Source organism: Lepidothrix coronata, unplaced genomic scaffold, assembly GCF_001604755.1.
Source record: "Lepidothrix coronata isolate B3197 unplaced genomic scaffold, Lepidothrix_coronata-1.0 Scaffold44, whole genome shotgun sequence".
NCBI classification, from domain to species: domain Eukaryota; kingdom Metazoa; phylum Chordata; class Aves; order Passeriformes; family Pipridae; genus Lepidothrix; species Lepidothrix coronata.
In genome coordinates this window covers 5,540,377-5,553,127 of record NW_016690224.1, presented here as the reverse complement: position 1 = coordinate 5,553,127, position 12,751 = coordinate 5,540,377, and the positions used below count along the sequence as shown (strand labels likewise).

The following is a 12,751-nucleotide window of genomic DNA, read 5'->3' as shown; positions in this document are numbered from 1 at the left end:
AGATTGTGTCAGGCAAAAGTCTGGAAGCTTTATAAAATGACCTGATCTCCAAGAGAGGGGAGAATCACAGAGCAAAGGGCATTCAGCCAAACCCAGCTCTGCTGGAGAGCCTGAGTTGCTGTGGAGCTTTATCACAGTCTCTGCGTCCGGGATGAAAGGCCATCAGGTCAGCAAAATATGCACCCGATCTCTACATCCTCTACAGCAGCATGTCAAGTCCTCATCGATCCCAGTGGATTATATTTGGCTCCATTTTTGTCACGCCTCTCGTTTGTCCTGTTGCAGGTCACGCTGCCTTCACACACCCCCTGGGAGAAGGTTGCTGTGAACTCACGCCGAGGCTGCGCTAAATGTTCATAAATGTCATTTCTGATGTGACTGAGCTCACCAGGCCTCTGCAGGCACGGAATGCTGTACAGCAAAATGTAAAAATGGGAAATGAGAATAGAAGACACTTTGTTAAGGTAATGCTTGTATCTGAATTTCACCCCAATATAGATCATGTGTGGGTGAATATTAGATTTAAGCAGTTAACGGAATGCTGAATATTTTAGTGACAAATATGGTCTATGCACTTCCTAAAGTGTCTAGAAGTATGCAAAGCAATAACATGTGAAAGGCAGGATAGAAAGAGAAAGGAAACTTTTAATCTTAAGGTTTATTTTTAGGTGATACGTTGAATGAAGGTTTGGCTTTTCCATAGAACACCCACACCCATGCAGCAGAGCAAAGATTCTGATGAATGTGATACCCAGAGTATCACAGCTTTCTTCATGGCTGCTTTTTTCATATAATGTAGTTAGTTAATTAGATCTCCTCTGATCAATCATTGAATTACTGCTTCAAAAGGCATTATGATATGATGAGAGTGCCTTGCAGCAGTTAAACACTTTGATTTTTCTGTCCTAACACATTTACAGCTGGTGTCAACTAGGTCCTCCCAGCAGGAATAAAGGAATACTTTTTTAAATTACAAGCACAATTTATCTCACAATTTATCTCACAATTTAAAAGCTGACCAATAAATTTACTGTAATATGGATTCATTCTCCCCATTGCTCCTTTCTGGTATTTAAGAACAATCTCTTTCATGTTTTCCATGTGCCTTATGTTTTGATCTCAAGTTCTCTGGAGCTGTGACCTTCTTTCTTGCTCATGTTCTATTCAGCTCTTTTATACCATCACCGTCCCACATCTGTGACTTCAGCTGTGTCACAGCATCTCCCTCCTTGATCCTCGAGGTCCCTCAAAAACCAAAGCAGTGTAGTCACTACAAGAAGATATTGACAGGAACTCCTTTGTTTTCCTCTTGTGACAGCTTTTGAAGAGAAATTGTAATCTAAGAGTCACAACGTCAACAAGAGATTTGCATGACTTGGAATTGGGGGCTGTTGGCAAGTTACTGCCTTGGCTTCTCCTCACCCCTCTGTGAAAGAGCAACAAGGATTACAGAACAATGTTACTCCAAGAATTCCCTTCTTACAGTTTGGACTGCTTGGAAAGTCCAGGAAGGGGTGATGTGTAGGTTAGGGAAAGGTCTGGGTTTGCAGCCTCTCCAAAAGCAGATGCCACTTCACGTGTGTAACATTCGGGGATCTTTGCACAGTGCTGGGCAGAGGAGTTCTTGTGCTTGCACTACAGCAGGCAAATAAAAAAGCTCTCAAAGATTTGCTTCTGTTGGTGATGCAAGCCCCCAAATGGGGAGAAAAGAGGTGTTGGTTTTCTGAGCAGTATAAATGATGGGAAATAATTTACTTTATAATCCTAAAGAAATACATTTGCCCAATGAAAGAGAGCTGAACTGTTCTGCTGTTGCCTTTTTCCAGCAGTATAGTGCAGTTTGCAGGTAATTAAACAACAGAAACCAATACCCATAATTCAACTGTATGTCTTAGCTATTATTTGGCAATTCTTCTTCTTTTGGAAACTCTTATACATAATATGTGCTTAAAATGGAAATTACTCATAGCAAGTTTTATTTCATTGTGAATTGTTCTCATACAGCAATATGTAACCACATTTGTAAAGAACCCAAATCTTCTACTGCCAACTGAAGCTGTCCTGCACTCTTACAAAGTCTGCTATTTTGAATTTGAATGTGCTACCTGCTACGTGGGCAGCAGACCCCAGAGAGATGATATACCAGTCTGGCAGCTCTCCACTCTGTGAAGTGGAAGGGTTCTGACAAATTGAAGGGTATTTAGAAAGCAGCAACTAGCACGAGAAGACATAAGATTTCCGTTTTTCTGGAGAGATTAAGACTTGGGTATTTTTATAGCAAGGTTGATTACTGCTCTCAAATTAAACACCACTACTCAGGGAAACGTATTATCATCTGGAAACTCATTTCCTAGTACTTGCAGGTCTCCCCATGGCCAGGCCAGAAGAGGAAGGAGATTTCCAGGTGCCCTGCAGAGCCAAGACGAGAAGGGGTTCCTGCTCTGGACCACCCTGCAGAGCCCTGCTCCTGGGGCTCAGGGAGGCTGAATGTGGTCCCTGTTCTGTGGTATTCACAGACACCACTTCGCCTTCCAAAAGAAAGGAATGGGCATTTTGAATAGAAGTCACTTGGACTTCTCTGACTTAAATATTCAGAAGTTTTGTTGCTTCTTTCACTCCTTTTTTAGTGTTGGTTTCTCTCTGAACATCTGTTTCAACTGTTTCTCATGAGGTAGTATTCAGTAAATACTACAAAGCAACGTAATATTTAATCAACATTAAGAAGCAACAGCTGGCTTTTCCAGCTGAAACTGATATGTGGAAGATGAAAACCAAGAATGTTTCCCAATATGATCCTGTTACCAGAACCCACACTGACAGACATCTCACCTGCCTGCCACAGCATCTGGGTATCAAAAAGATCAGGCAGTTGACTTCGGGCTTAGGCTGAACGTGTGTAAGGTGACAACACTCTTTCTAGTAACTCAGCTGTTAAAAAGAAATGGAAGAAATCACAGTTTGAAAGCGTGAAAAAGGGGAAGGATGCTGGGGAATAGCACTGACTACCTCAAGCTAATGCAGGGCCCCTCATCCATGTAGAATGAGCTTCAGCTCACCAGGAGCAACTTAATTACTTCTGTTCAATGGTTTCCCACCCACATGTTTATCGAAGTTCGTGCTCTTGGAAAGTGCTGAGGAAACAGCTCAGGGGATGAAAGGGGATTACTCTCATAGGTAATGGGTGCTGCAAAAGCTCCTTGTGAAAGCTTCTGTGCTGCACATATCCAGGGTGCCTCCACCTGGACAGGATTGTCTGGCTCCTGATAATGTGGCAGTTCAGGCTCTGGGACTTTTTCCAGTGCTTGGGATTAGTAAGTAAGGGGATTCCTTTGCACTGGTTGAAAGGGTAAGTTTTGTTTGGGCAAAAAACCCAAAACTAAAAATCTCTTAAAGCTGCACATTCCTTCACCTTAAGGCAAGAAACCAGCAAGAGATGGAAGGGAAACTCTGTTAGACACACATTCTCTCTGAAATGTTTAAATGACTGAACAGGAGCAAGAGGTTCTTGTATCAGATTATCAATCTCTTGCAGTGTCCAGTCCTCCATAAATCTTGCTCTCAAAGGACAAATCCTTCCTGCCACAGCCACACACAGCAGTGACCACAGCACAGCCAGAGCAAGGTTTTTGAAGCTCATGAGCCCTGCAGGTGGAACACAGAAATGTTCTCGAAATCCAGCAAGGTTGGCCAGGGCACCACCTAAACACAGGCAGGAACAACCTCATCTTCAGCTGTGAGCATCCATTAATCACATGTTCTCTAAGGAGGGACAACAACTGAGCAGATCCTGCAAGGATACGAAGCTGGTGGTGTTTGCACCAAGGAGTTAACAGGCCCTAAGGATTCGTAATTACACAAATAAATATATAGCTAATAAAAAAACCCTGTTATCCTGTACTTCTTACTTTAAAATTTCTTGTTCCCAAGAAGTGAATCAGGTCTCTCTTCATATAATTTATAGAACACCAGTTTCCATAACAACATAATTGCTCAATGAAGCAAAAATACCTGGCAGAGTTGCCATTATCATGAAATAATTGACCACAACAGTGAGTGAAAGAGGCTGCATTAAACCCCACATTGCCATGTGTCAACATATTCAATTACAATCCAGTAATGCCAGATCAAAGAGCAGCATTCCTAACATGAGTCATTACAAATCACAGCATATCCCTAAGAAGCAGAGCAAGATAATAGGGAACAAATATTTTTCCCCACAACAAAGCACAAAGTCATGTCCAATCATTTAATGTTTGCAGAACTCCATGGGCAACACCATGACAGGCAATTTTAGGATCTGAGGGGTTTGCTGTAAAGAAATACAGGCAAGAACATCTCTCTCACTTGGTATCTTCATATGAGCAAAGGTACAGGCTACTTTATATTTCTCAAAAGGGGTGTTTGTTCCTCAAAGGCTTGTCAAGCATTGTCATGTGGTAAGATCCAAGAGGAAGTAGCTCACACTCACTGCTGAAAACACCTACTTCACTGAAAAACACAGCCCTAGTCTAGATGTAGATCTACATCTCCCCACAAAGACTGCCACTGCAAGAAGGAGCCAGCTTGGATCCTGTGTCCAGAGTCTACCTGGAGCATGGTAAGTCAAGAAAAAGCCCCAGGTACCTGTGTGTCAGGTGAGGGCTAGGTGTGAACCAAAGTTAAACTGCTGCTGTGGTACCCCAAACAGATCAAGCTGACCTGAAATATTGGCCACGCAACTCCTCCAGCTCCAGAGTAGTTCTGCTTGTTCCCAGCACTGACAGTTTTGTTCTGGAGAGGCTGTTCCAGCATATTTCCAAACTTTACACCTCAAAAAGACTAAAAGCTATGGTACAAAGTACTCACATCTCTAACTCAGATGTCTCAGCATGATACTTCTGTGTTCCATACCACAGGTCAAAATTATTTCCCTGTTCTTGCACCCCTTGTTCCTTACACACAGGCAGGGTGAGCACAGCATGGTGTTGGCTCTGTCCTCGGGCATTCCTGAGTCACCCAGGCCATGCTTTGCACCGTAGCAGTCAAGGGATGTTTCCACTGATTTTGATGTTATGAGTCACCTTGGTGGGTGAGTGCTCTTTCTGCTCTGATGAATTATTGATAACCCTGGAAAAAAACAAACTTGTCAGAAACTCTGCGGGGATATTGAGAAAAATCAGGATGGTCTTTTATTTTACTACGTGTTGCTTGGCTAACACACTCATAACAGCTTTCTTTTCCCTTCTATTTAATGAGAAATTTCTGTTCTTTTCTCCCTTATCAACTTTTGCAAATATACCTTCCCATCTCGTATTTTCTCTACCCAGCACCAGGGAAAACCCTGGCACACATGTACCACGTAGCTTTGGACATTACAGAAGCAAAGAGGAAGAAAGGTCACACATGAGCCTTATCTCTGGCTTTGCAGTTCTGGCCTGATTTGAAAGCAAGACACATATGTCCTTCAATTATTCACTAGGGTAACAGCAAACTCTGAGGCTACCTGCACCTCTTGCTGCCCATCTTGCAGCAGCAGGAGGCTGTGGCACACAAACACCTCGGCATAGAGGTCCCAAACAACCAGAAAAACTGAAACATTTGTCAGAAATAATGTGCAGTAAAGCAAAGAGAAAATAAGGCAATTAATCACTCAAAAAAAGGGGGGTGAGGGAGAGGGGGAGAGAGAGAGAGAGAGAGAGAGAGAGAAAGAGAGAGAATGGGAAAAGAAACCTGATAGCTTGTGCTGCCTCTCCTGGAAGTCTGTCAGCCCACTGACAGGAAGATTAAAGATGCTGATGGGAATTCCTTTCTCACCACAGGCAGCTTTAAAAGCACAGGACAATAATCTACTTTTACAGGTCTGGCTGTGACTTTTCCACAACACGTCTTTTTCCTCCCTTACTCTAAATAAAAAAGGATGATCCATTGCAGCTCAGCTTGTTTTCTGAGTGCTGCCTTCACAGCCGGGGTGAAGGTATTGATTGAAGCACTTGGACATTTATTGGATTTGTGACTTTTCTGATTGTTAAAAATGTTTTGACCTGCTTAACTCATACAGTCCTACATGCTCCAGCATTTGTTAGTGTAACCACTAAAGGTCCAGACTCTCTGCCACACTTCCTTTATGAAGAGACCAACCAGTGAAATTCCTGGAAGGCAGGATACAGATTTCAAAGCATTGGATTTAGCAATATACTTGACACTGGGCTTGAAGAGCCTGCACAGCTTAGAGTTCACCTCTCCTTGACCCTCTGGGAAGGACAATACACACTGCTGTACCCACAGCTTAAGCTGGATTGCTGGTTTCAGTGTCTTGCTTTTTTAGGAACCTGTTTAGCAGAGTGAATTGCACTGGCAGGCTGTTCTGAATGGCCTCTTGAGTTCTCCAACCATCCCCAGGCTTATTTACTGAATGGGTTCATCGTGGGATGAGGAAATGCAAGAAGGGGAAATTACTTAGGGACAAAGTCAGTGCTGTCCTTTTGCCCCGTAAGGACAGAACTTTTTGCTACTTGATTTTCTTATACAGACCTCTAAGTTTTTCATCTGAGCAAGAAAAGAATGATTGATCCTCTTACAGGCAATCTTACACCACTCTCATACCTATGCTTTATTTTCACCCTTGTTTCCCAATTTCACAGAAAAGGCCTTTATATATCCTGGACAAGGTGACATTTTTGTGTTCTGTGATGACATCACTTGCTCTCAGTTCTCTGTGTGCTTGAGTCAGTCTGGCCTTTTTGCATTTTCAGAAAGGGTTATCCTGAAGGATAATTTGTGCTTTACACACAGGAATATTCCCTGTTGCAAGAGCATCAACTCTTGAAATGTTTAATCTAAATCTCCAGAAGAACTACTCACTACTGCAGTTCTCAGTACCTGAGGAGTGATGTCTCACATCAGGCTTCAGCAGTGCAATTAAAAACCAGCAAACTCCCTGTTTCACTTGTTTCATGTAACTAATTTATTCTGTTTTCTGGGCTGAGGCTCTCCAAAGGACATAACCAAGCTTAGTAAGGGGAAGAAGAGCAGAAATGGGAGTCGAGTGTCCACTTATGGGCAGCAACTGTACCAGCTCTCAGCTGAAATAAATTCCAGGATCCCAATAGATAATGCCACCATATGACTGCAAATAAACTGTATTATTATATTCTTAATAGCTTTTCATGGATATTCGAATGGGATAACACACACAAAATAAAATACTAGTAAAATAACAGACAAAGGAGTTTTAAAAAATAGTAACCTAATTATTTCTAAAAAGTCAAATCAATAATTAAATTCACAGGACAACAGAATTATTATTTTTTTAAAGTGGAAGTCAATAACATGTGTTGCCAACAAAGCTTTAATCCGAGGTTACTCCAGATACACAGTAATGTTTTGCAGTCAATAGGCCCCAAAAGAGTATTAAGCTTGCATAGATGCCTGACTAAGATGGTGACATATTTACAATACATACCACTGATTTATATGTGTTTTTTCCTCTCCATCCAAGCAATAGCTTTTCCTCATCCCTATCCTAACAGCTGCAGCTACGGGTTTTGCTTCAGGCTTTGTTTGGGGGATTAAAAGCATCTCAGTATAATCTCTTTTTGTTTTATACACTGAAGAAAGAATTAGAGATGAAAATTGATGCCACAATGGATTTCATTAATCACACCAGGAGGCTTGGTTTGCTGTAGTAGGCACTTCCAGCAGAAGGTGCTCACAATCAGCTTAAATATTAAACGCCCTCCTGTGTTTAAATAGCGATGATCAAATCTGTGAAAGCACAGCTCCCATGGCAGGGCAGGGGTTCTTTCAAAAGGGCCAATGCTGTTCCAACCAGCTCACCTTATGGTGAATCCTTCTCTCCAGCAATGTAAGCATCAGGTGACTGCCAGGACAAAAGGACTAGAAAAATCAGTGCCTGGGGGAATTGCTACGAGATAAAGGAAGCGTCACCTCTGGGTCAGCAGCGCAAAAGAAATCACGATGGTCATAATGGCCAACAGTTACCACGGTGGGACGGGTGCTGGCAGCTTGGCACGAGGTACCAGGTGTCCGCCTGGCCCTCGGAGAGCAGGAGCTCACATTACAAAAAGCACCCCAAATGTTAACTGACGCTGCCAAGAACAGGGCCGAGAATAGACAGGTCCTGCTGGCTGGGCTGTTGGGGCGTATCCCCACAGAAGGCCAAGTCCCAGTGGCAGATGGCCAGAGGGAAGTTTGCATTCCCACAATTCATGTTCTAACTGTTACGAATAATCAGCAGCTCTCCAGGGCCCTGGGTCTGACACGAGGCAGGAGCCAGCCCTGCTAGAAAACTGCATCAGTCACCAACTGTCCCAGCCAAAAGCATCCTTGGACCGATGCATCAGGGCTGTTGCATACAGATGAATGTGGTCTGAGTATTCTGTAGAGGAAAGGAAAGCAAGCCCCATGGAAACCGGGTCTACAGAGAAAAGCTGTAACACTTGTAATTCCTTTCTGCAGAACCCAGGAATCAAAAGCACAAGTTCCCTTAAAAATGTTTTTGTTCAATCACTATTAAAGTATCATTTGAAATTAGAGCATAATCAGAATTGAGGGAATGGGGTCTCAGCAAACGTGACAATATACAGTTTTATGCTGCCTTATTCTGCCTCAGCCTCTCTCCTGTGGTGAGACAACAAAACCAAAACTGAAAACCCAACAAGTCCTGACCCCAGTAGAGAGAACAGTGCCAGGAGAAGAATTGACTACAACTCCCAACGTTCACTAAGGGTACCTTTAGGACAAATGCTATCCGGGAACATCCCAAACAATCTGAAATTGAAAGCAAGCCCCGGTGGCTGTTGGAAGCTGTAGTCAGCTCTCCAGGGCGAACCACTGAGCAGAAAGATCCCGAGAGCCGCTCTGGTACCCAAAAGATCCCCTCTAGAGCTCAGGGTAGCGAGCAGGCAGAACGCGCTGTGCCCCTTCCGGAGGGGTGCCAAACTCCGCTTTTGGGCTTTCCCAATGTTTTGGGGGGATTTTCGGCCTGGGGCTGCGGCAGAAGCAGCGAGACCTGCCGGCGGCAGGCGGCTCCAGGAGGGGCCGGGCAGCGACCCGCGGGGTCCCGGTGCCGCTGCGGTGCCCGGCGGTGATGCCGGTGCCGCCGGAGGTGCCCGTGCCGGTGCCGCTGCGGAGCCGGCGGCGGGGCCCGGCGGCGGGGGGCGGGGGCCGGGGGCGGCGGCGCTCCCCGCCCAGCCGCCGCAGCCGCGGGCCGGGCGCGGGGGGCGCAGCGGAGCGGCGGCGGCGCGCAGGGCCATGTCGGCGCCGTGCCTGCGCCTGCCCGCCGCCGGGTCAGCACCGGCGGAGGCGGACAGCGCCGGCGGCATGGAGCCGCCCGGGGCCGCCGCCCTGGAGCTGGCCCTGGAGGAGGAGCTGGCGCTGCTGGCCGCCGCCGGGGAGCCGCCGGAGCCGCCGCCCGCCGCCGCCGCCCGCGACCCCGAGCTGCTCTCGCTGATCCGGCAGAAGGAGAAGGACCTGGTGCTGGCGGCGCGGCTGGGGAAGGCGCTGCTGGAGCGCAACCAGGACATGAGCCGGCAGTACGAGAGGATGCACAAGGAGCTCACCGACAAGCTGGAGGTGAGGCCCCGCCGCCCGGCCCCGGCCCGCGGGCGGACTATCGGAGCGCGGCCCCTTCCCCGGCCGGCCCCGGGCACGGGCCCTGCCGGGCAGCCCACGGGACTCCCCGTGGCCGTGACGGGGAAGGAAGGGTCTGAGCGATCCCTCCGAGGCCTGGGGGAGGCAAAGCTGCTGCTTTCTCCCCCGCTCCCGAGCTGGGGCCGGGCTGCAGCGCCGTGCTCGGGAGGTCCCCGGGGGGCCCTTTCGCCCCAGGACCCAGGTACCACCTGGGGGAGGAGATGTGCGCGGTGCTCGGCTCATCTCGTCACAGAAATACCTCGGAAGTTAAATCTGCGCAGCAGGTACCGAGCTACAGAGCATATGTGACCCTTATGCTTAAGCTGTTGCAGCTCAGGCATTAGGCATGGCAGGAGATAAGCCCTAATGATACATCTCTGTTAGCTGCTTGCTCCGGAAAATACCTACAGGTATCTGGAGAGAGCCGTTTGCCAGGGACTCAGTGGATTGAGCTCTTTATTGATTTTTAAGGACAATAGAGCTATTACAAAGAAAAAGACTTGTGCAGGCAGCTTCTTTTGGAACAACTCTCTTGCACAACTATGTGAGAGGGCCACTATTATTACCAGCACTCTTTTTCACAGAGGTGCTCTTGAAATAGTATTTCTTCCTGTAAGTAATACTGCTTAGAAGGCTGAGAAGAGCCTCTCTCACCTTTCTAGAGAGAGTTTGAACACTGCTGGATGAACATTCAAATTTCAAGTCCCAGCCCTAGACCAGTTCTTTCTGCACAGTCCTGCATATTCCTGTATTCCTTCCTCATGGACTTAACATTTCTCAAGTTCAAGAGGATTTGTGAAATTACTGTATGGCCTTTGTTCTCCTGAAAAAATTCCTCTCTATTATTAAACTTGTCACTTTTACCCCCCCAACTGGTCCCTTCCTCTTTGCAGGGAAATCTCTCTGCATTTATTATTCCGACCAAAGAATAGTGAAGGTGACATTTGCTCAAATTGTTGTTTAGTGGGTCTGTTTATCAGATTAGAATTTCCCAGAGTATTAAAACTTGCCAGGGTGAATGTTTTCAGGTTGGTCTTTAAGCAAGAACAGACGTATGTGGCGTTGTGCTGACGTGGTTTTCCTTATGAGTCGGAGTAGAATCGTTTCTGTCATTAAAGGAAAAACACTCAAGTTTAGGTACTCACTGAGCAGCCTGTCAGGGAATTCAGGAGCCTCAAATACCACTCACTGTTTGCAAAATGTGAAGATGAAAAGGAGGGGGGGAAACTATGACTTTATATAGCACTTTAAATAACATCCCCCAAATGTTTACCTGTGCTCTCACAGGCCCGTTCAGAAGGTGAATGAAAGGATTGTAAACGCAACCAACTGTTTACATCTTTTCATCCCATTACTATTGCCCTAACTTCCCACTGGAATAACAGATTGCTATTTTCCAGGCTACCCATCTGATAGAGTTAGTGTTATCTACTTAAGGGTCATTTTTTTTTCCAATGGGTTTGGCAAATCTAACCCAATGCTACTTCATACAAAAAAAAAAATCAAATTTAAACATTAATCTTCTACTACACAAGCCTGGTAATCCTAGCCTCTGCAAATTAAATGTTGGCCTCCTCCTGTTGCCACTGAAGTGAATAAAATTTCACAATAAGCTTTCCAGTTTCAGAGGAGCAGGGAGGAAGGACCCACAGCTGTTACCATCATCAGAAAGTTCTCAGCAAAGAGAAGGAGACCAGGTGCAAAGTCTCAGATGAGATCCTTGGTGACAACCTGATATAATGATGTTTTAGTAGCATTTAGGAGAGATTTTCTCCCAGTTCACAGTTGGTTACAAGAGCTCAGTGAAGCCTATTTCACAACAGCCAAGGTGCTGCCCTGCTCCTCAGGTGCTTTGCCCCAAGATTAAATACATTCTAGTTTTGTGGGTTCATTACTGAGGTACAGCATTTCTGCCATACACCTACTCTAGCAAACCTTTCACTTCACAACCTGGACTCAAATTCATTTCTAATCATGGAATTGAAGTCCTGTAATAAATTCTGATATGCGATCCTAGTCAGTTTTATCCTCTGCAAGGGATTAAAACAGTTAATACCACTGCTCCTCTGACACAGAGAAGCCTGCTGTGTCCAAGCATTTTACAGTATGAACCCTCTCTATCGGCTGGGAAACACCCCCTTGCTTTCATCTCTTTAAATGAGGACCAGCCCAGCTCAGTTAAGTAGAAGAGAAGCTGTTTTCAGAAGAAAACATCTAGAAAGCAGTTCTGTGCAAAAATCAATGAGCAGCTGGTGAATGGAAAGACACTTAGGAAACAAGAAACTCCCCTACTGAGGACAGCAGTTTGCCCTATCAGCACTGTGTGCACAAAAACCCTGTCCAGATCTGCAGCTGTGAAGGTGCTGGGGGGAGGGCAGGCGAGGGGAGATGGCTGCTGAGAGAGGCAGGAGGGACCAGTCAGCATGTCTAGTCTGGTTTATCCTCCTCTTTGCAACAGCCTCTCTGCGCCCCACTGCACCCACAGTTCTGCTTTCTCCATCACAAGAGAATAAACTTGATATTCTTCACCTCCCCCTAATTCCAGCCTTTGTCATGGCTACTTATTGGAACAAAGTGTAGAGTGGGTTTTCTTTTACAGTGAAAGACTAAAGTGCCTTTTAAATGATTGACAAGGCTTATCAGTGGTTTCTAAATCACATTTGAGTGTGTCTGGGGCACTTCAGCTGCAGTGCTGCTCCTCAGCAGGCTGAAGTTCCATTTTCCATTTAGAGAAGGCCCTGGATCTTTCTGAACGTTGCCTAGCAGTGAAGGAGGCAGAGCTATAAAAGACAGAATTTTCAGTGTGCCACTAAAAGTGAAATTGTGGCTGCTCTAGCCCCACTTGAGCTACAAACAAGATTTCTTTGCAAAGGTTGTCATGGGCCTGGTGCTGGGATCTCATGCCTACCTATTGCATTAAAATATTTATAATACTGCTTAGCGCTCTTATTTGCTAAGGTGCTCACTCTCCTAGTGTCTGAAACATGGGCCACTCTTTTTAATCAGCCTCACATCTGAGGGTTTTTCATGAAAGTTCAGAATTTGCAGAAGGATTTGGAAGGACACAAGCAAGGTGCTGTTACACTGAGCTGAAAGGAACATAGGAAAGGATTTGGAGATA

At 45.7% G+C, this 12,751-nt stretch overlaps 1 protein-coding gene across 2 annotated transcripts in view; it reads left to right on the top strand.

Annotated features, from left to right (window-relative positions):
• The first annotated feature begins 9,252 nt into the window (after positions 1 to 9,252).
• BICDL1 (BICD family like cargo adaptor 1) overlaps positions 9,253 to 12,751 on the top strand; it is a 50,264-nt gene continuing 46,765 nt past the window's right edge. For both annotated transcript variants that reach the window (XR_001874654.1, XM_017814160.1), the window contains exon 1: positions 9,253 to 9,573. Coding sequence is in view for 1 of the 2 variants with exons in the window: in XM_017814160.1 (XP_017669649.1) it covers positions 9,253 to 9,573 (321 nt within the window). In the remaining variant the exon portion in view is untranslated. The remainder of the gene's footprint in view (positions 9,574 to 12,751) is intronic.